A 27,433-nucleotide genomic window follows, 5' to 3' on the forward strand; every position below is an offset into this window, starting at 1 on the left:
AGTCAACTCATTGCCGAGTATTTTTAAATATTTGATAGCATTTTGCACAACCATCAGTAGGTAAAGTGCACGTGATGACGTAAATCCTGATGGGTATCATGCAGGAGCCAATCGCGAAGTACTATAAGTCCCCACGAGCCCCAGCGAGGTGGCCTAGCTTTGATTACTGGTGGCTTATAGCCCGTGTTTTAAAACTGTATACATGATATTGTTATGCTCAAATAGGTTTCATAAATTGTTTCCAAATATTACTTTGCATAGATGACTCAATTGTGAATAAATTAACTGTGTCTCGTGACTATATGGCTGAAATAATGTCGATGCTAACGTTAAATACTTACTTACTCACTCACTCACTTCCTGCATGTAGTTTCGTGCATAACGTTCCCCGCGACGCCTGCAAACACGACGTCTACCATCCGCACGGCGAAGCATAAAGCGTGACTCGTCACTAAACTGTCATCGCAGTTGTGGCCACACTCTCTGACCTTGACAACACTGACGTATAGCCGAAGATGCAGCGATGATCCTTCAAAATGACACCTCGAACTGGTCGTCTACGCGAATACTTTCAGCGCGAAAACATTTCCTCACTGTCTGGGCTGATATCCTACGCAATCCTGGTACACGCAATCCTGGTATTCGCAATAGTTGTAAAGGTGACGGGGTGGTTCTTTCACGTAAGTGACGTAGCCGTATGAATCTGTCCTGTGCTCTAGTAGTGACTGACCGGATCTGGTCGTGTAATGGTGCTTTGATGCTACTTGGAAAAACATGGCGACACTGAAGAAGCTTCTGTTTGCAGTCGGCCAGTGGCGTTGTTGTGTTGGGCTTCAGTCAGTCGTAGCATGTTTTCGCAGTTCACTGGCTGTATGATTGTGATGGCATGCAAATAAAAACCCAACAATTCTATAGCCCAACACGTGATGTTGCACGTGCATGTCATGTTGATGTGTTTCGGCGCCAGGCTCTCACGTGGTTGTGTTTTTTGCGATTTTCCCCATCATTTCACCAAAATTCTGAGATACCTCACTCTTTCCACAAAAACTAACCCGAATCCATACAGAAGTGACCAATTCATTTTGGTATTAATTTCGTATAGATGTCGGCAACACTCTGACAGATGTTTACGATTTTGCTACTTGTGCGTTTCTTTTCTTGCAGAGTATATGCCACATACATGTATATGCTCTATCCGGCGTATGTATATGTATACGTTCTATATGCAAAACACCCTCAGTCACATTCAGCGTTACTCGTGAATGCCGCAAAGACTGCGTATATTACGCCTTTGAACAGATAACTATGAAGGAGTGAAATATGTAATGCGCTAGTCTGTTTGTGTATCTACTGATAAGACGGCTACGTTTTGAGATTCATATTATATGTACGTCTTTGTCGAGACACATATCAATTCAAACATTCAATCTTACAGTGTAACTAAACCTGTTGTATCTCAAACCGTAAATATTTGAACCAGGTCACCTCGTCACAGCACTCCCTTAAACAAAAACGACGAAACTTTTTCCATATTCAATACTAGAAATCACTGCTAAAAGCAGAGTCGATTGTACGATTCCGACTCTGTCATGAGCATGTGTTTATGAATCACTATCGTATAGTAACGACACAAAGTGTTCACGAAAGACATGAAAAGAATCCTTTATACATGAATGTAAAAGATATTATCCACCATGGCATGTCTGGCATACACATCATTATTCAATAAATACACTGCATATTGAAAGTACACATATATAATTATAGCTAGTTGTAAGCCATATTAATATGTCGGATAACTTTCCTAACTTCAAAATGTGACATGTTCAGTGTGCCGAAAAGGCCCTTATATTTCGTTTTTTAAAGCATGACTGGGCAAACAGGGCACACAGAAGATATTTACAACAGACTGAAGCCCGGGACCCATTAGACACTCTCCAAAATTGGCTATAACTAATATATTTAGTGTCTTATGCAGGAATAGTATTTCACAGCCTGATTTATCTGACTCATGGGTTTTGGCATAGAATACGGTGAATGTGCATATTCTTACAATCTCTCTGTGGAGATGTTTTATGCAGAATGGCATAACAGCATGATTATCATATGCACGACCTCCGATTTATTTGTTTGTAATTATCATTACAATTTATACTCTCTTATTGTAAACTTTATTTGATCATCTTCCCGAGGCAAGGGAGTTAACTGACTTTAAAAGTCCAGTTTCCAACCCTTGCCGAACAAGACTTGAATTCCTGGGCTCGATCGTAGCGCCGCCAGTGGCTATTACGAGTTATGCCCCTTCTATGCATCTACCATGGACCAATCAGATTCCACCTCCTATATCACTTGTATTTGCTTCAAACAAAATGGCGGCGCCAAATCAAGACGATATTGTAATAAAACGGGTCTTACATAGCGAAGTCAATAAAATCACGTGAGCACCTTGATTAAAAACATGAACAGATTTGGAAAATATCTGCTGACAACGAGTTGGCGGTGCACATGCTTTGCAAATCCTGCAACCGACCAAAATCTGCACGACAGATTACGAACAGGATTTCGATGTCGTTGCGCGATATTGATTGGACTATGCATAGACTCGTTAGTCCAGCCAAAATATAACTCCATAATACCAGCCAAGTTCGGCAAGGGTGGAAACTGGACTTTTATTGTCAGTTAACTCCCTTGCCTCGAGAAGATGCGTTTGATTGGCATGTTCATAATACGTCAAACTGACTGATGTGGCGTCATGTCATCACGATGCCACAACGGTATATTTATATGCTGTAGAAGAAGTACAAACCTATTTCTTTGTGTGTAATTGTAATCATGTAGTTTCATAATCATATTTATATTAATCATTTCTGTAATGATTGTTTGTTTTTTGGTTTAACGCCACAATGTGATGGAGGTCTGAAAAAAATCTGGTCTGGACCAGACAACCCAGTGATGGACATCTGGAGCATCAATCTACGCAATTGTGATACCATGACAAGCCAAGTCAATGAAGCATTAACTAATATGATGGTCAGTGATGACACCAGGTGAAACATTAGTTTCAATCAATCAGTTTTATCATTGTATGAGATCTTGGGTACATGTACACAAACTGAACAAAGCAGGAAGGTGTTTCTTTCTATTTTAGTGAGTGGCCAATACTCACCGCAAATAGTTTATAGTGAGAAAACGTACAGTTACTATTATTAACAAGTAATCTTGAGCTAGTAGATTTCAAGAGATAGTCCCTGCATGAAGGGAGATATTCTTGAAAGAACTGTGACGTAATTTTGTTAAGGCTATACCACGAGCTCACCCTATACCAGCCTTACATATAACCGAATAGGAGCAACACATCATACCATTACAGTTCAACCAATTCAGAATATACACTCTTCACAATGCAGACAGGGGTTTCTCGTGTGGCTGACAGCATTCCGTGCAGATCTTGCACAACGCTGCATTGAAATAGAACCTGTAAACCTGCCGTGGCTCATACGTGGAATAAGAAGGTGTGATGCGGTCGTGTGTGTGTTCTCGGACCGAGGTTGTGGCGTTGTACAGTGCTATACTGAAGAAAATGGATTATTTTTCCTTGTACGATTAGGGTAAGTGTAACCAATATGTTCAACATGCTAAACGTCCCTGACCACCTTCTCTGAAAGATGATTTCAGTTGGTGTAGTGATAGTATCAATCATCTTTGGTGATTACATGACATAATATACAAAAGACCTATGCTCACCCAAATGGTGCTTGTATCAGATTAAGGAGTCAAACTAAGGAAGTATTAAAATCCTGTAGAAGTCACCGAATGAGTCTCATTTACATTGCCAAAAGACATTGGTGTCGAGGCAACAAACGATGCAAGATGAGGTTGACGACAACACCACTACATATGCTTACGACGTATACTCGTAACATCACAAACTGTACCATATATTACCGGGTATTGACGGACCTTGATATAGTCCGACCCCGATCTTGACTCTTGATATCACTTAAATGGTATTCCTTGGAGAAAGAGCGACCCCACAATGCACATACTAGGTACATGTGATATATATACATTGCACATGCAGCAAGCCCACTTGTCGAATCGTTTCATTCGGGACAACAAACTGCTAATCCAAGCAATGACTAGTGAGTGAATTAGTGAGTATGGTTTTACGCCGCTTTTAGCAATATTCCAGCAATATCACGGCGGGGGACACCAGAAATGGGTTTCACACATTGTACCCATGTCGGGCAATGACTAGTGCAACTGTTACGGGTGTGGCAAGGCTCAATTATTAGAGGTCAGGCTAAAATGTGTTATGAAAGACATTTGAGGATTTCAGTGAACCTTTTTCATTGCCCAAGCTGTCGTATAAGGTACCTCATTATGTCAGTGACAACATAGATAATCACAATACGAACATATGGTAAATATTCGGCTTCAGTCACGCAGTTGCAAAAAGTTATATTTTCTCTCGAAGGTCGTTAATTGGCCTTTCTCACTATATCGTGATATCAACTGTCAAAACATAATCAAGAATTTTAAAGCTTAGTTGTAGTTTGAAATTTCCACTGGGCAAAATGGGGTCCTTACCACACCTTCACCTTCACGTTCACTTGCGCCTCAGTATATTATGCTATGTATTGCGTAAGGGTTGTTACATGCATGTACAATGTACGTTCCTGAGAACGAAGTTAAAATTGTGTCGTCAAGATCGGGACAAGACGTAATTTAGACAGACAGAGACTCAAGCGTTATGGCATGAATGTTAAGTCTTGTTCTTTCAAAGTAAACTCGATTTCTTGAAATATAGTCTCAGTAAGCGTAAATGGGTTTGACATGAGTTCGTATTATTTGTATTGGGGGATGTATACATTACACGATTCAGAAAGGAGGAGATCTCGCGCCATGTGGTCAGTTTCAATAAATCCTGTGTTTAAGAAAACATGCTGATATAAGACGTCACCACTGACAGTGAGGCGTCCTTCTTTGTTCATGCTGTACATTCCTGGGTATGATGTATGAACTACTAAATATGCATAGTGTTCATAGATACCCTGGGACTACATTGATTCACGGATCTAACTCATTTTCACTTTAAAGTTAAAACATTATTTGGCCAGTTGATACGCTTATGACAACATAGGCACAACATCATTTGCATCACATATCCTACGAAAGGTTGATGAAACCTTGATGGACGGCATTGATGGAATTGTTTTTCACCATAATCCTCTCCAAGTTCTTCACACTTCGGCCAACGATGCCGAAGTACCTGCAGCTGTATCCCACAGGTTTAGAATGCTTCAGTCTGGTGAAAAATGAAGAAGAAATGACGTCATCGTCATTTGCATAATGCTCGCCAGACAGTTCTTCCGTCTGGTTTGGGAACAGTAAGAAATCTTACGGTGCCAAATCTCGTGAATAGAGTGAGTGAGTTGAGTTCAGTAAGGAGGCCACCCACCTCCCATTATACAGAACATGGACAGGAAATATGTGGTTATACAGATGCATCTTGAACCAAGAGTTTACAATGCTGTTTCATACCAATGAAAACATATTTTGCTAAACAATCTATGACAAATATACTGCGTGACGACGGCAAAAGTTGAAAATTACATCTCAAGTCATGATAGAATGTACGAGACAAAAATGACACTGAGATTCAATTACTGGTGTAACACGTCCTAGACAAAGCCGCTCATTTCTTCGTGTACCAAACTTTCTGCCCTTTTCAATCATAAGAATATGGTCTGAACATCGGAACTTTACCAATGTTATTCTGTACGCAGCAGATATACTCACTGCCGATAAATACACTTCAAAGCAATATTCAAATTTGACTAATTTATACAATTCAAGTTTCATTTCAATTCAAGGCTAAATATTATCAAACCATTCTTGCTGGTCAATTGCTGCAAGTCTATCTTTTATTAAATACAAAAATGTCTGTTTACGGCGAAAATTTTGGTTTCCCCATACACAGCTGAACACGCATTGACCAGCAATCGGAACCTCTTTTTTTCTAAACTGTATTGATAAGAAAATACTTGCTGCAAAATAACATTATCTTTTGATGATTTTCACACACATAGTATATATATATATATATATTCTAACTCGTACAGAGCACGGACCTAGTTCATAACTTGCAACCGAAGTAGGTGTAGGGCTGCCAAGATGGAAGACATATTTATTGCTGATTGCGGCGTTAAACAACCAACCAACCAAAAGTGTTGCAGGTGGATTTGGTTGACGTCGAAGTCGACGATCAATTTCGTCAGAGACTTGTTCAATCGGTGAAAGGTCCGGTGAATTTGCTGACCAGGGAGGAGGATCGACCTTTTTGTTGGAGGCACTGCTGAACATTGCGTGCTGTGTGTGAACTTGCGTTGTGTTATGTAGGATGATGCCGGGACCATGATGTTGGATGAAAGGAAGAACAATAGTTCTTAAGATTTCATCTCGGTATCTAATGGCATTCAAATAACCATCAACGAAAATCACATGTGCTCTGTAACGTGCTGTGATGTCCACTGACCATGACAGAGCCTCCGCGATTCCTCTCCACAACACATGCATCTGTGTAGAGGTCATTTTGACGTCGATAGACACGTTGACAGCCTTCTGATGACGACAGGTTGAAACGACACTTGTCAGTGAACATCACATGTCTATTCCAGTATAGACGATGCCTGAGATGCCGTCGGCACCATTGGTGACGACCCTGGCGATGACGTTGAATCAAAAATAGAACGTATTGCTGGAATGCGTGGACCTAAACCGTAATTTCTTAAGTTGTTAATGACGGTCTGGGGATGTATCCGCCTACAGTTGGGAATGCTCCCGGCTGTTGTGGCAGTTTGAAGCCGATTGCGCAGATGAGTGAGTTGGATCCATTGGTCTTGAGCAGGAATGGTAACTATCGGTCTGCCTAAAAGTGACCTGTCTATCACGTCATTCCGATGTGCATATCAACGGACTAATGCTGATATCGCGATACGATGGCAACTAAACCGTTGTGCCGCCTTGCGATGAGTGGTACCAGATGACAACATACCTAATGTCATGTGCCGTTCATCTGTAGTCAATCTTGGCATGGCGTCGTAGTCCGTGGAGTCGTGTAAAGCAAGTGGAAATGTGAACGTTTTGAATGCCCAAGTCCATCCAACGTCAAAACATTTCATTGGGCAAGGTCCTCCGAATTGTTACCATTACTACCCACATATATCTGGGATTAAATCTCATGTTATTATGATTTATGATTTTTTAGTTATTTTCATAGTTCCAATGCACAGTTTCACTTTTGGGATAGTATATAAGACAAAAATGTTCTAGAACTGATCAGGTCATTGGTGACTTCCATACGTGATATTGAGAAACATGTCTGAAAATTTTACCTTTTTGGTAGAAGTCATTAGACTTGTTCAAAACATGGTTCAGAATGCATTTACAGTTTTAGATATTAGAGTTATAAATTTAAAATGTATGATTGGCTTCCCGTATGTAACATTTTGACATTTGGCATGTAAATTTTAATATGGCATCTTGTTCCTCCTTCTCTTTTGTATGGGAGTGAATGTCTTCGTCATACCATATTCTTTAATATTCCATATATATATATATATATATATATATATATATATATATATATATATATATATATGTAGTCTGTAAATAACCATGTTTTGATCGGATAAACCAGTGATTAATATAATGAGCAACGGGAGACGACGCCGGGTACGATGACATGCACTCAACCAAGTCATAGTAGCCTGACAAGCACATATATTTCTGGGGACCAATTCTACCCCGACAGGAGTGAAATCATGTCAGTCGGTACAGCACCCATAATATGTAAATAATCGATGTACAAAAATCTGTAGATATAATTCGGGTTTAAAATCTTGTTGACGCCAAATTCATTTCTCTAATATGAATTACATTTCAGGGTGTGGTGAGGTAAAACAACATAATGCAGAAGAATGAACGGTGCTGGTCATGGTGAGCTTTTTTAAATATACAAACTGATTATTTGGTAGTTAAAGTGACAAACAAACAAATGAACTCAAATGCTTTTTTGTATTCCTACTTGAGTAACATGAATGAATAAACTGAAGGTTATTCTTAGCCATCTAACATATGCCAGCATGTGTACATATAGCCCACCGGTAGCACCTGTCGTGAGTTGACTGCTACCATGTGTCCATATGGCCTTCCGGTAGCAACTGTCGTATATTTAGCGGAGCTGTCGGGTAGCCTAGTGGTTAAAGCGTTTGCTCGTCATGGCGAAGACCCGGGGTCTATTCCCGACATGGGTACAATGTGTGAAGCCCATTTCTGGCATCCCCCGCCGTGATATTGCTGGAAAATTGCTAAAAGCGGCGTAAAACCATGTATATTCACTCACTCATATATAGCCCACCGGTAGCACCTGTCGTGAGTTGACTGCTACCATGTGTCCATATGGCCTACCGGTAGCACCTGTCGTGAGCTGACTGCTACCATGTGTCCTTATGGCCTTCCGGTAGTACTTGTCGTGAGCTGACTGCTACCATGTGTCCATATGGCCTTCCGGTAGCACTTGTCGTGAGATGAATGCCTTTCGGTTGTCCATATGGCCTGTCGGAAGCACTTATCGTGAGGTGACTGCTGCCATGGGTCGATATAGCCTGCCGGTAGCTCCTGTCGTGAGTTGACTGCCACCATGTGTCCACATGGCCTACCTATAGTACCTGTCGTGAGTTGGCTGCCTCCGTGTGTCTATATGGCCTTCCGGTAGTACTTGTCGTGAGTTGACTGCCACCATGTGTCCATTTGGCCTACCGATAGTACCTGTCGTGAGTTGACTGCTACCATGTGTCCATATGGCAAACGAAAGTACCTGTCGTGTGTTCACTGCCTCCATGTGTCCATATGGTCTTCCGGTAATACCTGTCGTCAGTTGACTGCTACCATATGACTTTATGGTCTTCCGGTAATACCTGTTGTCAGTTGACTGCTACCATAAGTCCATATGGCCTTCCGGTAGTACCTGTCGTGAGTTGACTGCTACCATAAGTCCATATGGCCTTCCGGTAGCGCCTGTCGTGAGTTGACTGCCACCATGTGTCCATATGGCCTACCTATAGTACCTGTCGTGAGTTGACTGCCTCCATGTATCCATATGGCCTTCCGGTAGTACCTGTCGTGAGTTGACTGCTACCATGTGTCCATATGGTCTTCAGGTAATACCTGTCGTCAGTTGACTGCTACCATATGTCTATATGGCCTTCCGGTAGTACCTGTCGTCAGTTGACTGCCGCCATATGTCCATATGGCCTACCGGTAGTACCTGTCGTGAGTTGACTGCTACCATGTGTCCATATGGCCTACCGGTAGCATGTGACGTTTCAAGAACAAAGAAAACAGGAACGTCCACAGTTACAAGTATACGTGTTTGTGAGTTGAGAAGTATTTTGCATGGCATAGTTTATTTGACCAAAGCATCTTTTTGGGGCATCTACTTATGAAATATAACTTAAGGGTGTATGCTTCATGACGATGTTTCAAATGCATCTCTTTTTTTTTTTTTACAGATGGCATGTACACCTTTGAGAGTGAAGAAGAAGAGTTGACAGGTATTAGCACTTACAAATTTGGATGTAGGTGATATGTATGAATGCATTAATGAATGCTTTCTATTGGATATGTAAAGGGTCTTGTCGCTTTATTTACTTTAAGGTAAGAATACGCCAGGCGTTGGTTCTACAATACTTTGATTATCTTGTGAGACATATATTCTGATTATTGTATTTAGAAAATATGATCAAGTAAAATATGAATTGATTACCACAAATATAGTGTGTCTGAAAACCGTCAAGTCTGGATTAGACAAACCAATGATTGAAATCATAGGTATACAATTCACAAACCCGCTGTATGATGATACGCAATGCGGAAAACCTGGCCATCCCAGCGAGTATGTTTGCCCCTTACCGTTAGCAATAGGTTATGACAACCTATCCTTATCCAACTGGGTGTTGGATAAGTTTCCATAGTCAGCATTGTTATACAATAATCTTTTGTTTTAAACTGCTAATTAAATTTGCTGTACATTTGTGTCTGTTGTATTATCACTGTTTTATGAACTGGTGAAGGACTAATATATTCCCTTCACATTGGTGGGAAATGGTCGCATTGGTGGGAAATGAGGTCCAATGGGGACTTTCCATTACTACCATGTGCACATGGTCATTTTCAAATGCAATATTTGCAGCATGTTTTCATGTTGAAATATTCTACTAAATTGTATATTATATTGCTGGGTGAATGGGACTGAATTATTATATAAACCAGTTCCTCGTACCTGTTCCAGTTCGAAATAGTATATCATGAATATGTTTGGTATTCGGTGATATACAGATGTTCGAAGTTTAATCATGACAATTTTATGTTGCAGTTGGATGCCAAGTCTGCGCGTCAATAGGACACAGTTACGAAGACGAACACAAGGGAGGTCGTCAGCACGCTAAGATACAACTACATGCAGAATACAGCATCATAAGGGGAAAGAAAAGCAAAGAAAAATCATCAGTTCTGGGAAAAGTAGCAAAAGCTGTGTCAGCTTTACGTAACAGTGGCGGGGGAGTGTTGCTGGTACACTTGGAGGGGATATCACCAGAAGATAAGTGTCTCGAATACTTTGATGAATTTGTAGTCAATACATTCACAAACTTGTTGGAAGGTGGGGAACTGTACACTGACTCATATGAACGATATTTCCTCAGCGAGAAACCGAAATTCACAGGCGCGTGTGACTTTCTTGTACTTGACGTTAACGAGACAGCTGGTGTAGCAACAGTTGATTTCAACACTAAGGCAAACAATGATAATGAGAACCTGGTTGTAACATCACTGAACCTTATTGAAGTATTGAATAAAACAGAAACAAATACGAAGAACCAAGCTTCTCTTAGGAACCTGCCAGATAATGTGAAAACGTTTCATGAGAATCGACATATACAGTTGAAAGCATTTAAAGACAACACTGAAGAGATTCAGCGGAAACGAGCTGATGTGGGAAAACTGACTGATCATATCTGGCACACTCTTAAGCTGAAAGACAATATAACTTCTATGTCAAAGCTGGTTCAAGGCGGGTCATACTACTTGGGTGTTAACGAAAAGAAAGTTGTCACAGGGGGGGGGTATCAAACAAAGGTTGCAGACATTGTTGGTTTCAAGCTACACGTGAGTCAGGCATCCTTTATAGAGAGTATCTACAGGAAGGTTGAGACTGATCTGACTATATTGACAAAGCAGGGCAAGTTTACAGACGCTCCTAGAAACCTGATAAACATAGACTTTTACCCTATCCAACAATCTGAGCGATTGGTTTTGGAAGTAGCGATTCGGTATTGCGATGGGGTTGTTTTTTATGATAGACAAGGGCCGAGATCCTACATTCTCGATGAAAAAAGTAAAACTGTAAGAAGAATGAGCAATGATGAATGGCTTCAGAAATTGTCAAGTACTCGTGCATTGAATGCAACATTTCCTAAGCTTCAGGTGTGTCCATGATGTGAAATCGTTCAAAAACAAAGAAAGAGCAATTTTCCCTTCAGTGATTTTCCTACTTGAACAAGACCAGTGAAACTTCTTCATCTGTTTCATATAATAGATGCACGCATACAGATTTAGAGTGACATAAACCCCTCTACAAAACTATATGATCAACTTTCCAATAGTTAACTTTTCCCATCAGCTGTACTCGAGTAGCACCATCAGCTGTACACAAGTAGCACCATCAGCTGTACTCAAGTAGCACGATCAGCTGTACTCAAGTAGCACCAGCAGCTGTACTCAAGTAGCACCATCAGATGTACTCAAGTAGCACGATCAGCTGGACTCAAGTAGCACCACCAGCTGTACTCGAGTAGCACCATCAGCTGTACACAAGTAGCACCATCAGCTGTACTCAAGTAGCACTATCAGCTGGACTCAAGTAGCACCACCAGCTGTACACAAGTAGCACCATTAGCTGTACACAAGTAGCACAACCATCTGTACTCAAGCAGCACTATCAGCTGTACCACATCAGCTGTACTCAAGTAGCACCATCAGCTGTACTCAAGCAGCACCATGTCCGACAGCAGCAGTGACACCTCAGTCGGGTCCAGCCCATACCAGTCTGACCAGGAAGTCATGCCATACGGCATGGTTGGAGAAGACACAAATATAGGTAGGAAATTGATTGTAAATCCTATGAATCATGCCCCCCAGGGATACAGGTGGGAAATTAATTGTCAGTCCTATGAATCATGCGCCCCTAGGGCTACAGGGAGGGAATCAATTGTCAATCCTGTGAATCATGCCCCACGGGGATACAGGTAGGAAATCAATTATCAATCCTATGAGTCATGCCCCTCGGGGATACAGGTAGGGAATTAATTGTCAATCCTATGAACCATGTCCCCAATGCGGCTACAAATGGTGGGGGTGTTGATCGTTGCTCACAATATTGAACAGCTGTGTTTTTAAAAATTAGTTCTTTTAAACGGAATCAGATAGTCGTGCGATCCTGTAGTGGATATGTTCTGAAATCGAGTACATGTAGTCAGTTGCTGATCGGGGACTAAGAATGTTGCACACTTCGACATTCTCAGCTGATGTCAAATCATGACAATTTCATGTGAACTCGGTTTGATTAACGTGCAGGCGTTAACATTAATCAGGCAAATTAACTTATTTTGATAAACATTTTGGACACACCTTTTTTGGACACAAACTCATAATCCTGTTTGATGATCTTGACACCGCTCAAGTTTAGTCCTGTTCATCATACATGTAGTTGGTATGATCCGAAAAGATATACAGCCAATCAATTCACAATCAATCACACTATATTATGATTTTAGATCAAAATATAATAATTATACAGTTGGCAGGATATCACACAATGCATGTAGTTTATCCATTTTACAGGCGTATATACATCGTTCATAGTATGCAATTCCTATTTGTATGTGTTACCTACTGACATGGTAATACCCAAGAGTTTGCCTGGATATATGTGGAGGATTTATAACATGTATTTTTTTCTAATTTTGGAAATATCAATCGTGTCTTAATCAACGGTTTTTAGTCCAGTCTTTTGCGATCATCGGGATTACAAAGTTCATATGTTCCTTATTAATAACCACGAGTTGTGTTATTTCCACCTTGAACTTTTCCTCATTTAGAAACAAATACGTCAAAATTGTTCAAACCTTATTCTGCATTATGCGTTGACATGCGTATATTTCTTGGCAATGTGAAGCGAAACAAAAATCCCCATATCTTCTTTCGGGAAAATTCGTTCGCGGAGAAATAAGTTCCTGGAACTCTTTGATATGAACATATCTGAAACTATATGACGGCAGATTTCATTATACAGGTGGTGTAATCTTCACTTGTGGAACGGCTGATATATCCTAACAGTATACAGTAAAGTTTCGTTAATCCGACACTCGTTAATCCGACAATCGGCTTTATCCGACACTAATGATGGGAACCGATTAAATCAGTGCGATGTAGACCCGTTAATCCGACAGTCTCGAACTCCGACTCGGACACGCCTAATTTGCAACGAATTGCTGAAGTCACTCATTAATCAATCTCGTTAATCCGACACAGTGATCAGCGTACTCTGTGGTCATCTGCCCGAGAGTACACAGTCCCGTGTTTTGATGCGAGACGAGTCGGCTAGTAGCTGCATATTTCAACGGCTGCAGAGATAAAATTGCTTAACAATAAACAATTACTCCTTTACATAAACAAAACAGGATTACTCAAATGCCTAGATTACCACAATCTCATTAAAATCGGATAAAAGTTCTCGCAACCGCTTAGGACATCCCATTACAGGTTACGTCAGAACGACCTTTCGCGAACTTTGACCGACATAAGAAATTACTAACAGGAAGTCGACATTAGCCACTAATTGTACGTATTGTAGTCGGTGTTGCTGTCACTTTCGATGAAAATTTAGGCGTCGTTTGACTGCAACTGGAGGTATAACAAGATCAATCGTTATGTTACACATACAAAACCAGCAAAAATAGCGCCACCTGGGATGTAACTGTGTTCAATGAAATGTAAATGTTAATGTCTTGAATAGATACCAAAATACAGAAGTTGATCGTGTATTTTAATATTTGACAAGACACGAATCTGTCAGGCACCACTTTTTACATAAATCAAATACTCAAGAGAATATTTCAAAACAAACAAATAATTATATTTTTTAATATTGAATATGTATTAGTTCATGATGTGCTTATTTCACACTGTGACGTCTTGGACTTATTCAATGAAAGATGCGAAAACTGGCCACACTTTTATATGGAATTATCAGTATAATCGTATAAGGTTCAACCATCGGTGTACATGACACATTTTTATATACTTTTCACAATTCTTCAACAACAAAATAAACAGTTTAAAATATCCCGTGATTACAATCTTTAAAAAGGTGTGAAACAAGTGACTATATTGTACAAAACGCACAACCAGAAAATCGTTACATAAATCTGTACTTGTTTAAAATGTAAACATAGCAAATTTCAGATATTACAGTCCAATCGTTGCATACATGGGCTCAAAGTTATGAGAATATGCATGGACATGGAATCGTAGTAATGATTAGATAATTACAAATAGAAACCGTACATTGATTATATAAATTCAAAAAGAAATTGTTAAAGTTTCCGTTCTGCTTGACGCCATGACTGACACAAAATCACACACAACGACGATGGTAGTTATCTGCATTTCTGACCAGTTCTCGTGGTTACAATGAAAAACTTTAAAAGCAAAAAACAATACGCAGGTTGTCAGATTGTTTCTGATTACTTACATGATACATTTATGTTGCTACAATTCCTGAATAAACGAAATTCCTCCACTGAAAATCCTGCATACTAATGTCAGTGATGACGCAATTGAGTGAAAGTCGGTCACCAGAAATGATGACATGTGTAAACATTGTTGTACGATGAGAACAAAGTAAGGGGTAGTGGTTATCATCAAGAAATATCTTCTGATGTATGTGGTATTGGCAAGGGGAAATGATCTGATCATACCTGTTGGGGAGTAAGCGATCAGATCTAATGAGTTCAAACAGCTGGTTTACTGAGATGGTCGAGCAGTAGGTCTTTAGGGGCTGGGGCTCAAATTCAAAATTCCCTTTTGCAGCCAACGGCAACTGTAAAACTTTTTTTGTTGGTCAGACATGCACGAATTGTTCGAGGCATGTTTCTGTTGAGTCGACCAATGTCAACTTGACTCCACTCATGTTGTTCCACTCATCTGTAAGAGAAACACAAAGTTCGTTGATAGAGGTGGGTGGATTTTGACGCTTGCGTTCACGTCATTGATAAACCTTATACGATTATCCTGATAATTCCACACAAAGGGAGGTTATTCGCACCTTTCATTGTTTATTCTGAGACGAAATAAAGTGAAGCAACTACTATGTAATGAACAAATATATGTCCAAAATTGATATGATATTTATTGAAAAGGTCAAACAGTCTGACTGCAGTGGTATATATGTTGGTAATCTTCCGGAAGATTTACCCACCTTATTATTTGCTGATGACATTGTCAATGCTGCCGGAAGCATGTGTAGATTACATCAACAAATTGATATTTTATGTACGTTTTACAATAATCATGGCATGAAAGTGAAAAGACAAAAGACTAAGATCATGATATCTAGAAGAGGTCGGCAACTTAAACCAATTGAAAAATGGAACTATGACGGAAGTATTTTAGAAACACTATCTGAATATATACATAGAGAATACTACACTCATTCTCGTTAGATATCTTTTTATATGAAACGAGTGGTTTTCGCTCGGTCAGATATCATAGAAAGTTCACGAGTTTCGTAAAAATGGTATCTATAGAGAATGAGTGTTGTATTTTATTTATTACCCACGTCAAAATATGTTTTTAAGTGTAAATACATAACAAAAACTTTCCTTCGTTGACAGGCCAAACTAAAACCTATTGCAACTCTGGTCGCTCGTGAATATTGATATATGCCCATATATAGGCATTGTTAATATTTCTATGCATACGCATTAACAACATGTTTCTGCTGTTGTGTGTGCCAAAATGATGGCATCAACGCTCAAGATCTTATTTAAGGATTTATTCAACTGATGGCTGTGCAGTCAAAATGGTACGATTTCCTTGATCTATCAGCTGAATTTATATCCTGTCGTTACCAGTTTGGAAGAGGGAAATCAGAGTGCTCGCCAAAGACCTTTATGTCTGCTTACATGTCAGTAACAGCTTCGAACGAAGGGCAATGTCCCCATCGGAATAAGAAAAGACAACAGAAGTCAGGTACACTTCCAGGGAGTTTTTGAATGATTTGTATCGGAACTGTTCACTTTGAGTGATCGTAAAGTCGTGTATGTTCATTCATGAACGAACACCTTCGGAAGCCATATCATAAAATACGCTTCGAATGGGGGCACTGATGGCACAACCGGGGCATCCAACGTAAGTCTAGATATCTGACCAGGTAGTTTAAACTGATTTTATTTCACCAGGCTTTACCGTCTAAGTTCAATCAAATTGAAAGTTGCGAAAGTAGTCGGGTGCGTCACGCTCATAGTGAGCCCACGATCTATTGGTAGTCGTTCATTGCATATGGATATGGCTCGCTTATATAATGTCTGTAGTAGCTCTGTGCTTAAATAATATAGAATGCAAAGCGATTTGATGCGTGTGACGAGGATCTGGTTTAGTTTAGTAAAGTGTGTATAAATGTCTCTCGCTTTCATGAGATTACTTCCGTTCTGCCTAGTTGTAAAAATGAATGACGTCTCGTGATCTTTTTATGAATACAAAAAGTAGTTCCGGTGAGACTGAGGTCACGGTTATCCAATCAAAACGAATAAAACGACGTCAACCTTGTACGACACACGTGTGACGTACGGATTTAGTATCTTACCATCTGTACCTTCACCATGTCAGTAATAAATCTTGGTATCTATGTCACAGCTACATGTACACTAAGATGGGGAAAAACCTGTCTACACTTATCAAAAGCTGAGAAAGTTACTCTTCATTTATTAAGGTGTATTAAGCGTTATATGCTCAATGTCAATATATATCAATGTTCTTGTTTGACAGAATGATCGCACCTATTGAAATCTACGCCTCAGAAATTTGACCATATCAACATGTAACGTGTTTTTAAACTGTACAATTATAGGAAGGTAGATCTACCCATTATTTCTACTGTATGTTGTGAAACTGCATATCCTACTTGATAAAATTATTGTCCATGCAAAGCCATAGGTACCCCGAACTGTGATAAAATATGTTGCCGGAAGGCAAACAAGGGTCGGATTTGTTAGAAATATTTAGTTTGAACATGTGTATGGATTCGTGTGGTTATATCTGGGTGTCGGGAAGGCGGAAATACGTTTAGTTTCTTTTGCTCAACGATTGAAAGATGTATCAAGTTAACATTGGGTTTGTATTATATATGGGAAAGTAAATATAAGAAATGTATGAACTGTGTAAATGTGTGTTACAACCAGAACAGTAGAGACTAAATATCAAGTCAGTTTTGTTTGTTTGTTGTTTAACGTCGCACTCAGCAATATTCAAGTTATTTGACGGCGGTCTGTAAATAATCGAATCTGGACCAGACAATCCAGTGATTGACATCATGAGCATCGATCCATGCAATTAGGATCCGATGACATGCATCAACCAAGTCAGCGAGTCTGACCATCCCGTTAGTCGCCTCTTACGACAAGCATAGTCGCCTTTTTCAGAGTCAGTAAGAAAAGTAAATTCCGTTGTGGAAATCTTAATTTGCATATTGAGTCTAGACGATGGGAAAATAGTTTGTAGGAAGTAAGATTATGTTTATGTTGTATTAATGTGTGTTTAAATATAGTTATCGAAGAGGAAGAACATTTTTGTTGATCTGTCTTTTGTAGGACAATTTGAGGAGTCAGTGAAAGCTTTGTGAAAGGACATTTCAACGTCATCATGAACATTTGTAATAACTAACATGCATGGAAACCAGGTGCATAACAATTATGGTATCAATGTGAGAAATTAATAAATTGAAAAACACTATGATGTGAATTGATAGCATTTGTTGATAATGCATATTGATAGTAAATCATTGAATGTACCTCTCTGCCTTCTTTTGACGTCATAATGATTTTCACAATGTCATAAAAATATTAGGCAGTATTTTGTTCGTTTATAGTTTAAATGAAGCTGTCAAATAAACTTTTTGTAGCACAGTACTTATATCGATGTATGATTAAAAGTGGCAAAAGTTTGCTGTGTTTTCACGCTCAACAAAATATCAGTCTGTTTTTCAGATTAATCTTATATTTGCAATGATTGTATATACTCTGATAGGGAATGTAATATTCTAAATTTATAGTTAAAGATAGATGCAGTGCCGCGCGACCGACCGCACTTCTCGCACAACGTTTACCTTTTCATCTCTGTGCAACAGAAAAAAAACTCGGCAACCAGGGGGTTAAGCTGCAACTGTATGTGGCAAGTGATATCAGTGATGTGCCACATGACGCAGGAGACACATGTGCAAGACACAGTAATGACAGTAACACGGTAAGGCAATACTAATTATAATAGACAGATGAAGATCTGCAGCTCGAACAAGCTTTAAATGTGAATAATATTAATGAAACGCACTTTGGACCTTCAGCACAACTTGATTCCATATAATTGTTATATACATATCACCAAATATATGCAAACAGTTTGGATGTTTTTCATCACAGGTAGGACTTGAAGAGCAGGATAACAATGCAAGCCTTGACGGAGCAGGATGTTCCACAGAGACACTTCAAGGTGCGAACGTTTCCATCATAAGTGTTTTGATAATAAATCATCTTAATAAGTTACGAGGTTACTTGTCACTGTAGAAACACCTCATGCCACTCATAATTAGGATTCAGTATTTACGACTGGAAAAGCCAATCTTGGCAGCTGAAAAAAATTACGTCAGACTCAGATATCTGAAGCAGCAAAGGCCAGATGTAACCTTCCTTCTACATCCCAAGTAATGGCTAGAGTTGTATTCCGTCAAATAATCCAATATCCACAGACAAACTGAAACTGCTGTATCTGTTGCCAAGTGGCACTGAAGATGTCGTCGACCACAGAAATGTAGTTTGGTACCTTAATGTGTACCGAAATTACCCCTGAGCGATTTCGCGGGGCCAGCGGTAACGCAGGATACGTTAGTCTTTTCGTGAACACTTTCTATCATCACTATTTGATAGGGATTCAGGGACATATGCTCATGATATTGTCGGTATCGCACTTTGACTTGTTGAGAGTGTATTGTAAAATTTAATAACATCAACATGACTTGGATATTTGAAAGGTATTGAGAAGTGAGAATTTATGGAAGTCAGCAGGTGAAAGGAGATTTTATAGATGAAAAAGTGAGCATATACTCCTCATAAGTTGACATCCATAAATTCCCTTCCTTATCAACATGACTTGACTTTTGCCGCTACCCTATCAAGTACTGTGAGGTCAAGCCTAATGCGTCACACTGTTTTGCCTTCCAATCTGCAGAACTATATGACATCATAATAGTGGTGTGTACTTTAGAAGTCCACGTCCTGCAACATGTTCCTGAATTTGTTGGTGTTAGTAAAGGGAAAGGTTTGATGGTTTCTGAAATTTGAAATATTGTGGAACATTTAGAGAAACTGATTTCTTTCTGAGAATGATACTTATGTTCAAAGCATCTATTCCCATGTTTGCAAAGTACAAATTCAGGAACATTTAGAGATTTAGTGGAGCCTGTTTCAGGCTTGTAGAATGAAGTATCTGCAACGCGTTATTTAGCAACGTTAAACATATATGATCAGTATTTGAAATTGGCATAAGGGTAAGTTTGCAAAAGAAGTCCGAAATCTGAATGCATATTCACTGTTGTGGTAAAGCGATAATTGGAACGATCATGGTCTAACATATATTATATACTCCTGGACGACCAATCAAAATGCAGGAATCTCTTTTTGTCATGTTAGAATATTACAGTTTTGTTTCACGGAATTACTATTTTTTATCAGCTAGCCTCGTCAGACTTGAGGAAGAAAATATTCAACTGAAAAAGGTAACTGTTGATCAGATATACAATGTAAAGGTGATGTGTGGTGAAATAGGGTTAAACGCTGCGTTCAAGATTATTTCAGTCATACAGCGACGTGAATGAATGTGTGTGTGGATACTCATACTAGGCTTGTGTCCGGTTTTAGTGTGTCGAGACAACAACAATCGCCAGGCAGGGTAACAATTGTCATCTTTCCATGTGATTTGGTAGCACGCTGGCAGGGTTTCGAACCATCAACCTTCCGCTCTCCAGTCAGATTCTGTATCCACTACCCCAGCAACAAATTGATCAATCAGTTTTCAATAAATACTGAAAAAATATAAAAAATGCAGTCTAAAGGTAATGCATCTTTTGAAAAAAACGATCGAGATAGTAATCAGTATAACAATCTTCAAATGAAAATAAAGAAAATATTTTGAACAAAAAAGGTAAACTTCAAAATGTTTCAGTTCCTGTGAACCAAGATGATGGTAAAAATCCACACATCTGAAAGTAAAACCAAATAACAGGCACCTCGTTCATAGCAGAGTGATAAGACAATAAAATATGCAAGTGTGCCATTTTGTGAACGTATTTCCATATTTCTTCTCAATCAATATACCATATTCTTAAGATCATATTTTCCTGATGGCTGATTACAGAGTAATAGCCCTTCTTGGTAAATTATTTATTTTCATTATCAAATAGAGATGGGCTGATTCTTCCAACAATATGTAGGGCCGACCTTTGGAAATTTTCGTATGACCTGAGGATTTGGTTTTAAAAAGTAATCTCTTTTCGAAAGCACTCGAAAAAAGAGTTCTAGGGTTTTACAAAAAAACATATTTTACTGGATATGCTTGATCTTCTGCATAAAATGTGTTCTTTGTAAAAATAATTGTTTGACTTCTTTCCAACAGGGATGTTACCCCCTTTTCTACATTTCTTACATTGATATTTACTCCTGATTTTGCACTTTTTGCATCCGTAGAGAATAGAGGAGCTGGAGCACTTCGACCGACTGTCTCTTGCTTCTGGGGACAGCGGCTTCCATAGTGAAACAAGCAGTCTGGCATCCTGGGGCAGGGGTCCAACAACTCACAGACGTCAACAGGATAAAGTAGGCCATGTTGGCAAGATAGAAGACAATCTAAAGAGGTTGTTCAATCCTAGACTGCCAAACCAGAAAGGTTAGTGAATGTGTGAGGTTAATATGCCACCGCTTGTATCCCCATTCAAGCAATATAACAACAGAAGAACCCCAAACTACTACACATGTTGAATGGCGAGGCTTCCTGTGCGTACCGCACCAGAGTGTGCCTTTGGAATACTAGATCTCTAGGATGGTGGTGAGATTGTAATAACGTGGTCAACTGTAACAAACTGCGGTAAAATTTAATAACACTGCGGTAAAATGTAATACTGCGGTTAATTGTAATAGATACTGCGGTAAATTGTAATAACTTCACTGCGGAAAATTGTAATGAAAGATTATTCATTTGCAAACATACAAAGAAACCTGCATGAAGTTTAAAATGTGTGACTAAGCTGTTTGGAAATCAAAATCCGGACTTTGAAACGACTGTTGTACATTAAATTCTTGATATTTGTATTTACTCAGAACAATTCGAGTTCAGGTGTTTGTTCGACCTCAACAAGATCAATTCCAACCTCCAGCATGTTTAAGGAAATAAAAAAAATCGAAATTGCTTCAATTTCTATAATTTCTATTGGAAGACAGGTTCGGCAAATTGTAACAAACTGCGGCAAATTGTAATACCAGGTGCGGTAAATTGTAATAACATTTCTTAATCCTTCCGATTTCAAACTGAATTGAAGTTCCAGTGTGTGTTCGACCCTAACAAGATCAATTCAAACATCCAGCATGTTTAAGGAAATCAAGACAAGCGAATTTACTTCAATTTCTGTCATCGATGATATTGAGAGGCTGGTGCGGCAAATTGTAACAAACTGCGGCAAATTGTAATACCAGGTGCGGTAAATTGTAATAACATTTCTTAATCCTTCCGATTTCAAACTGAATTGAAGTTCCAGTGTTTGTTCGACCTGAACAAGATCAATTCCAACCTCCAGCATGTTTAAGGAAATCCAAAAAGAGATTTTGTTTCAGTCCCCAGAGTTATTCCTATTAAGATACAGGTGCAGCAAATTGTAAAAAAAATGTATTGAAAATTTTTAATGTCTGTTGTTTTATATCATTTTTTTTATTCTGTTAGGGGAAAAACCCATTTGTTGAAACGCCAGTATGGTGAATTGTCCGAGTGGGGGAATGTCCTACACTCGTGATCAACACATCATAATAAAGCAAAGATATATATTTACGAGGGGAGAAATTCATTTTCTATCCATACCGGTCATTAACGACAACGTCATAGGTAATGTCTAATATATACTCTCAAATCTACTTAACATTGCCCACTCTTACCATTCGTAATTACATTTGTGAAAACAGAAGTAATAATATAAACACGCTTTTGCAATACACATTCAAGAACGATGCAGTTATTATATGTTTGTAACCTGTGCTTTTAGTGATACCATATATAATTATGTATGTTGAATTAGTGGCCTATATCACATAGTGTTACAACAGAGAGACAGTGGTATTTTGTTCCATGAAGCTCTTCTTAGTTTTGCAGACTTATATACATTGCAAGATTCTTTAAAATAACTTCATGTTTACTGGACATGAGTGTATAACATTGATTTGTTGAAGGACTGACACAGACGTTTGCTGGAATGTAATAGTTCACAAACAAGGTCAAAATGGTTATCGCCTGTATACACTTTGTTACACAGTATATAGTCCTCGCTCACATCTTGGTTGTTTGCATTGTTGTCTGGTTTCAATTCTTAACTGATGTTATCAACATCTTAGTTTTGCAAGACAGTTTCTAAATTTAGAGATACTGATCACATTTAGATACATTTCAAAACCAAATGACGTTTTATACAAAGAATGACTATACGTTTCAACCGTTTTGGAGGGCGTCAAGCCAGTTTTGTTCGTAGGAAGACTTGTAAATTCTGAAAGAAATACCGACAGATTGATGTTCCCAAAAATAGCCAAAACAACAACATTTTCTAACATTTCTTACAAAATTTACAATTCGTCACCAGTGTTTTACAGCACGTTTGTAGGCACATTATATATATGGGATATCTGACAAATTCTCTCCTTACCACAGGACTGGGAGTTGATAATTTTACGCGTAAGAAACGCTTGCATGCCGATAAATGAATCACCTCAATTTCTTGAATTTAAATATTTCTCATATGGCAGGGGTTGAATTGCTGACAATATCTTGAATAAACCACATATAACCTTTTTTGTTTGCAACGTGGCATTTGCAACATTCTTATTCCATGACAAAGATTTAGAAAATATTTTTCCAAGGTACGAATATAATGTAACACATTCTATTTGTGGGTTATGATTAAGTTCATTAATAAACGTTGAGAACAATAGTGGGATAAGAACGCACCCTCCTCTACATTTTATAAACATACCATAGTTTATTTCTGCTTACTAAATCGAACGCTTTTGTAAAAAACACAAAGGCCACGTATAGCTTGCCGCATTCTTTTACATGTGCCTCTTTATTATAGAGTGCAAAATAAGAAATTTATCTGTGGTGCTGTAACCCTTTTGGAATGTTCCTTGCGGTTCATATATTCTATCATATGCCTCCGACCAAAATGTCAATTGCTTATTTAATATTGATGTATATAATTTGCTTTAAATTATGAAGAAATGAGTCCATATTGTGTTGGCGCAAAATAAACCGCTACTTTACATTCCCTGCGGCGAAAGTCGCAAACGAATAGGTAATGGATATTCCTTGAGGTACCGATCACAAATGAAGCCTTCCGCTGTAGAAATAGTGCTTTTCTAATATCCATGTTAAATGATACTGCTAGTTTCTAACGTCTAGCACTAGCACAGTGCTATATGAATGATGTGAGGTTTTTCATATTGATGTTTTAATTAAACTGAACGCTGCAATCATTCCACTTAACCGTACATCATATCCATAGGTCTTCTGATATTATCTTATGGAACTATATGTTACTGAAAACAGAAGTAACTGATGCAACACTGCCGCTGGTTTACCTATGTAATGGAATACATAACATCATCAAGAAACTAATGTGGCTAATCCCAAAACAGGGTCAACAGACGCATGTATTGCACTGTTCCTCATCCTTGTAAAACCGTATGAAGAACCCGCATCAAGAAAAATAGTGATACACTGCATTAGATGACCCATATACATAAAATGCATTTTTCTTTTAGTGATGCATTAATATTTTAAACTTAGAAATTTCTTTTGTCATATTACATTCACATTTGCATCGTTTGTATATGATTGCTACAAACGTGTACTGAAATATTGAATTTTATAAACGTTAATGCATAATCATTAGTGTGTTCATTAGTGACCATTATGCAATAATACGTTTGTTCATGCATATGGGCAATGGTATGTGTCCTGCATCACCATACAAGACCGGAGTATTAGATTAAGGATTAACATTAAGAGCACTTTTCAAAATCAGAAAATGTACCACTACCATACAACGTAGCGAGAGACAAAGACATCTGATCATGATCAAAGCTGATATAAATGCAAAGAGTAAGTGTGTATTTTAGATTTTTTCCATGAAACGTACAAATATGTGCATATGCTATTTCAAGAAATATTTATATACGCACCTGATCTAAATATGTCAATAGATTAGCGACATTAACACTTCCATCCGTTAGAGCAGAATATGGTCACAGTGATGGTCACCACAATTGCCTTTAACGCCCATTTGATCGCTAGATAATCCTGATTATTCTCTGGCGTTAACATTTAGTAATTACAATATTCGTGACTTCCTCGATTCTGAACTGCAGGGCCTAGATTTTCGAAACGATCTTAGCTAAGATACATCTTAACAACTTACGTTCAAAGATAAGATATCTTAAGGTTAAGATAAGATAGATTTTCGAAACTATCGTAAACCTGTCGCAGATCGTTCAGAGTTACGATACCTGTCGTAACTCTGACAGAGAACTCATTTGTGTTAGAGATTGAAAAAGCGGGGTGTTTCCCAGTGACGTCACGGAGATTTCCCAGCTGCATATGCGTTCAGCATTTAACATGCGTGTTCAAGTCTGATGTTATGTGATGTATACTTTTTATTTTTATGTTTATGTCAAAAGTCAAGTTTATATTAGTGTAAACACCAACATTATACGTGGAAACACTCAAAACAAAAATTGTTCAGGAAGCAGCGCACCCACAAGCAAGTTTATATGACAATCTAAGCTTGTTAAGTTTGTTTTTTTACTTATGTATCCAATATATTTCACGAATAAACCAAGGACTTAAATACAATATCAAGCTATTGGTATTTAGATGATGAATTATTTTTTTTAATCTATCTAGATCCATAATTATTTTCAAAATTTAAAAGTGACACTAATTTTCGTTCGCTAAGAGAGATAATTTAGGAATTGTAATGTTGTCTCATGGAACACGCCACAAGTTAACGTGAACATACATATAATGTAGTCATTTTCTATCCTTTTAAATTAAGTAGAGCTAATAAACTGATTTGTCTGATTTCATTTAAATCTGGCTGAGGAGCGAAATACTTTGTAATGTGTCAAATCTATTCCAGAACGTAGTTCAATGATGTTTGGCTTGTCTGACAGAATTGCTGAGGATCATTTACTAGTATTTGTCCGTTGACCCTATACGTTACAACGATTTTATTGTCTGAATGGTCTTAATACATAAAACGGGAAGATGTAGACTTAAATATTAAAAAGACCAAAATATTTTAAAACCGCTTTATTGAATGCAAAGATTATTGTGTTGAAAATGTGTATTTTATGTTGATCAGTAAATTTCATTCAATAAACTTTTTTTCTGCGAACATATATTTGAAAGTGAATTTTGGACAATGTGCAAACTATGCTACATTTTGACGAGAACCAGAACGAGCATGGGAACTCATTTTTTATTTGATTTGTCGATACAAAAATTTGCGCTTAACTTTTGCTGTCAAAATTTCAGTAAATTGTTATATTTATAAGGGAATACATCTATATGCCGTTAATCACCTGTTTTTAAAGAATGCAATTGTTCAACAGACAGTTTTTAATCACTTTTTATCAAATATTTGTCTTTCAAGAGGATATAGATAACGTAGATATTGAATTTAAAACGAAACAAATTACAATTTCTTTTGCAAGAAAAATATTAGATATTGTATACAAATATTTGATCACATGCATTTCCTTGTTTAGTCAATAAATACTACACTGTATAGTTAAAATTCAATTATTAAAACAACCCGTCCCACACGATTTTAGATGTAAAAACTTATGCGAAACCTTTATGGTTGTTTTTACACATATAGATTGATATAATTTTATAAAATGCGAAAATAAAGACTAAAGCATTGACACAAATGCGACTCAGAAAATATAACAGCGGAACTCTGCGCTTTATGAAAACTGTACCATTGAGCAAGGTGTCCCGGGCGAATACAAAGAGAAACCACTCTCAACTAGAGTTTGAACTAAGATTAGCTCGCCCTAAACTATCAATAAGGTCACGGTCATTACAGTAGCCTGTCGACACCTTCCGTTTTTATCCTTCCCAAATTATCAAAAAGGTATGTTGTTTCACACTTCTTCAGCATGGACTCGGATAGAAAAATAATGTAAGCTATCGACTCCACAGTTATGTGTATCGCTGTCGCGATTAAGAACATTTTTGACGTGAAATCCTTGATGCGTTCTTCGTGTTTTCGAAGTGTCAGTTTGAATCATACAGTTTTTACAAAATGAAATGTCAATGTTTGAACGTAAAGCGGACTAATTGTTTGGCAAAATATCTATGGAAAAGTATGTCGCCATCTTGGATGAAGATAAAATAAACTTACGACAGGTATAGGGCTTTATCATATAATGGGTAGGTTTCTCGGCAGGATAAAGCCAACGGATAAAAACGATATCCGTTGGGGTCATATGCGGATAGAGATGCAAATATCAAAGGTCAAGTAGGGACTACTTTCACTGTTTATAAACAAGCATGGCGTCGCCCTCATCATTCAGGGATCGAGTCAGAATTAACCATCGGGAATCTGGATAAACTACAGGGATAATTGCTATCATTATCAAAAGAACAGTCTAATATACTGAAATTCAGTCTCTAACTGTGACGTAGCTAAGGCATTTTATAAGTTTGGGCAACTTTAGAGATATAA

General features: G+C 38.2%; 1 protein-coding gene across 2 annotated transcripts in view; it reads left to right on the top strand.

Moving 5' to 3' along the window:
- Positions 1-27,433, top strand: part of LOC124126450 (ankyrin repeat domain-containing protein 50-like) — a 149,867-nt gene that overhangs the window by 115,713 nt on the left and 6,721 nt on the right. The window contains exons 1-8 of one of the 2 annotated variants that reach the window (XM_048394493.1): positions 3,505-3,608; positions 7,949-8,001; positions 9,576-9,617; positions 10,439-12,220; positions 18,527-18,642; positions 18,816-18,885; positions 20,124-20,167; positions 21,135-21,333. In XM_048394493.1, coding sequence (XP_048250450.1) covers positions 12,121-12,220; positions 18,527-18,642; positions 18,816-18,885; positions 20,124-20,167; positions 21,135-21,333 — 529 coding nt within the window. In that variant the 5' untranslated portion in view covers positions 3,505-3,608; positions 7,949-8,001; positions 9,576-9,617; positions 10,439-12,120. Of the gene's footprint in view, positions 1-3,504; positions 3,609-7,948; positions 8,002-9,575; positions 9,618-10,438; positions 12,221-18,526; positions 18,643-18,815; positions 18,886-20,123; positions 20,168-21,134; positions 21,334-27,433 lie in introns of those variants that run through there. The other variant, XM_048394494.1, reaches the window with a different exon arrangement.

This window comes from Haliotis rufescens, unplaced genomic scaffold, assembly GCF_023055435.1.
Source record: "Haliotis rufescens isolate VD_foot unplaced genomic scaffold, xgHalRufe1.0.p SCAF_13, whole genome shotgun sequence".
Lineage (NCBI taxonomy): Eukaryota > Metazoa > Mollusca > Gastropoda > Lepetellida > Haliotidae > Haliotis > Haliotis rufescens.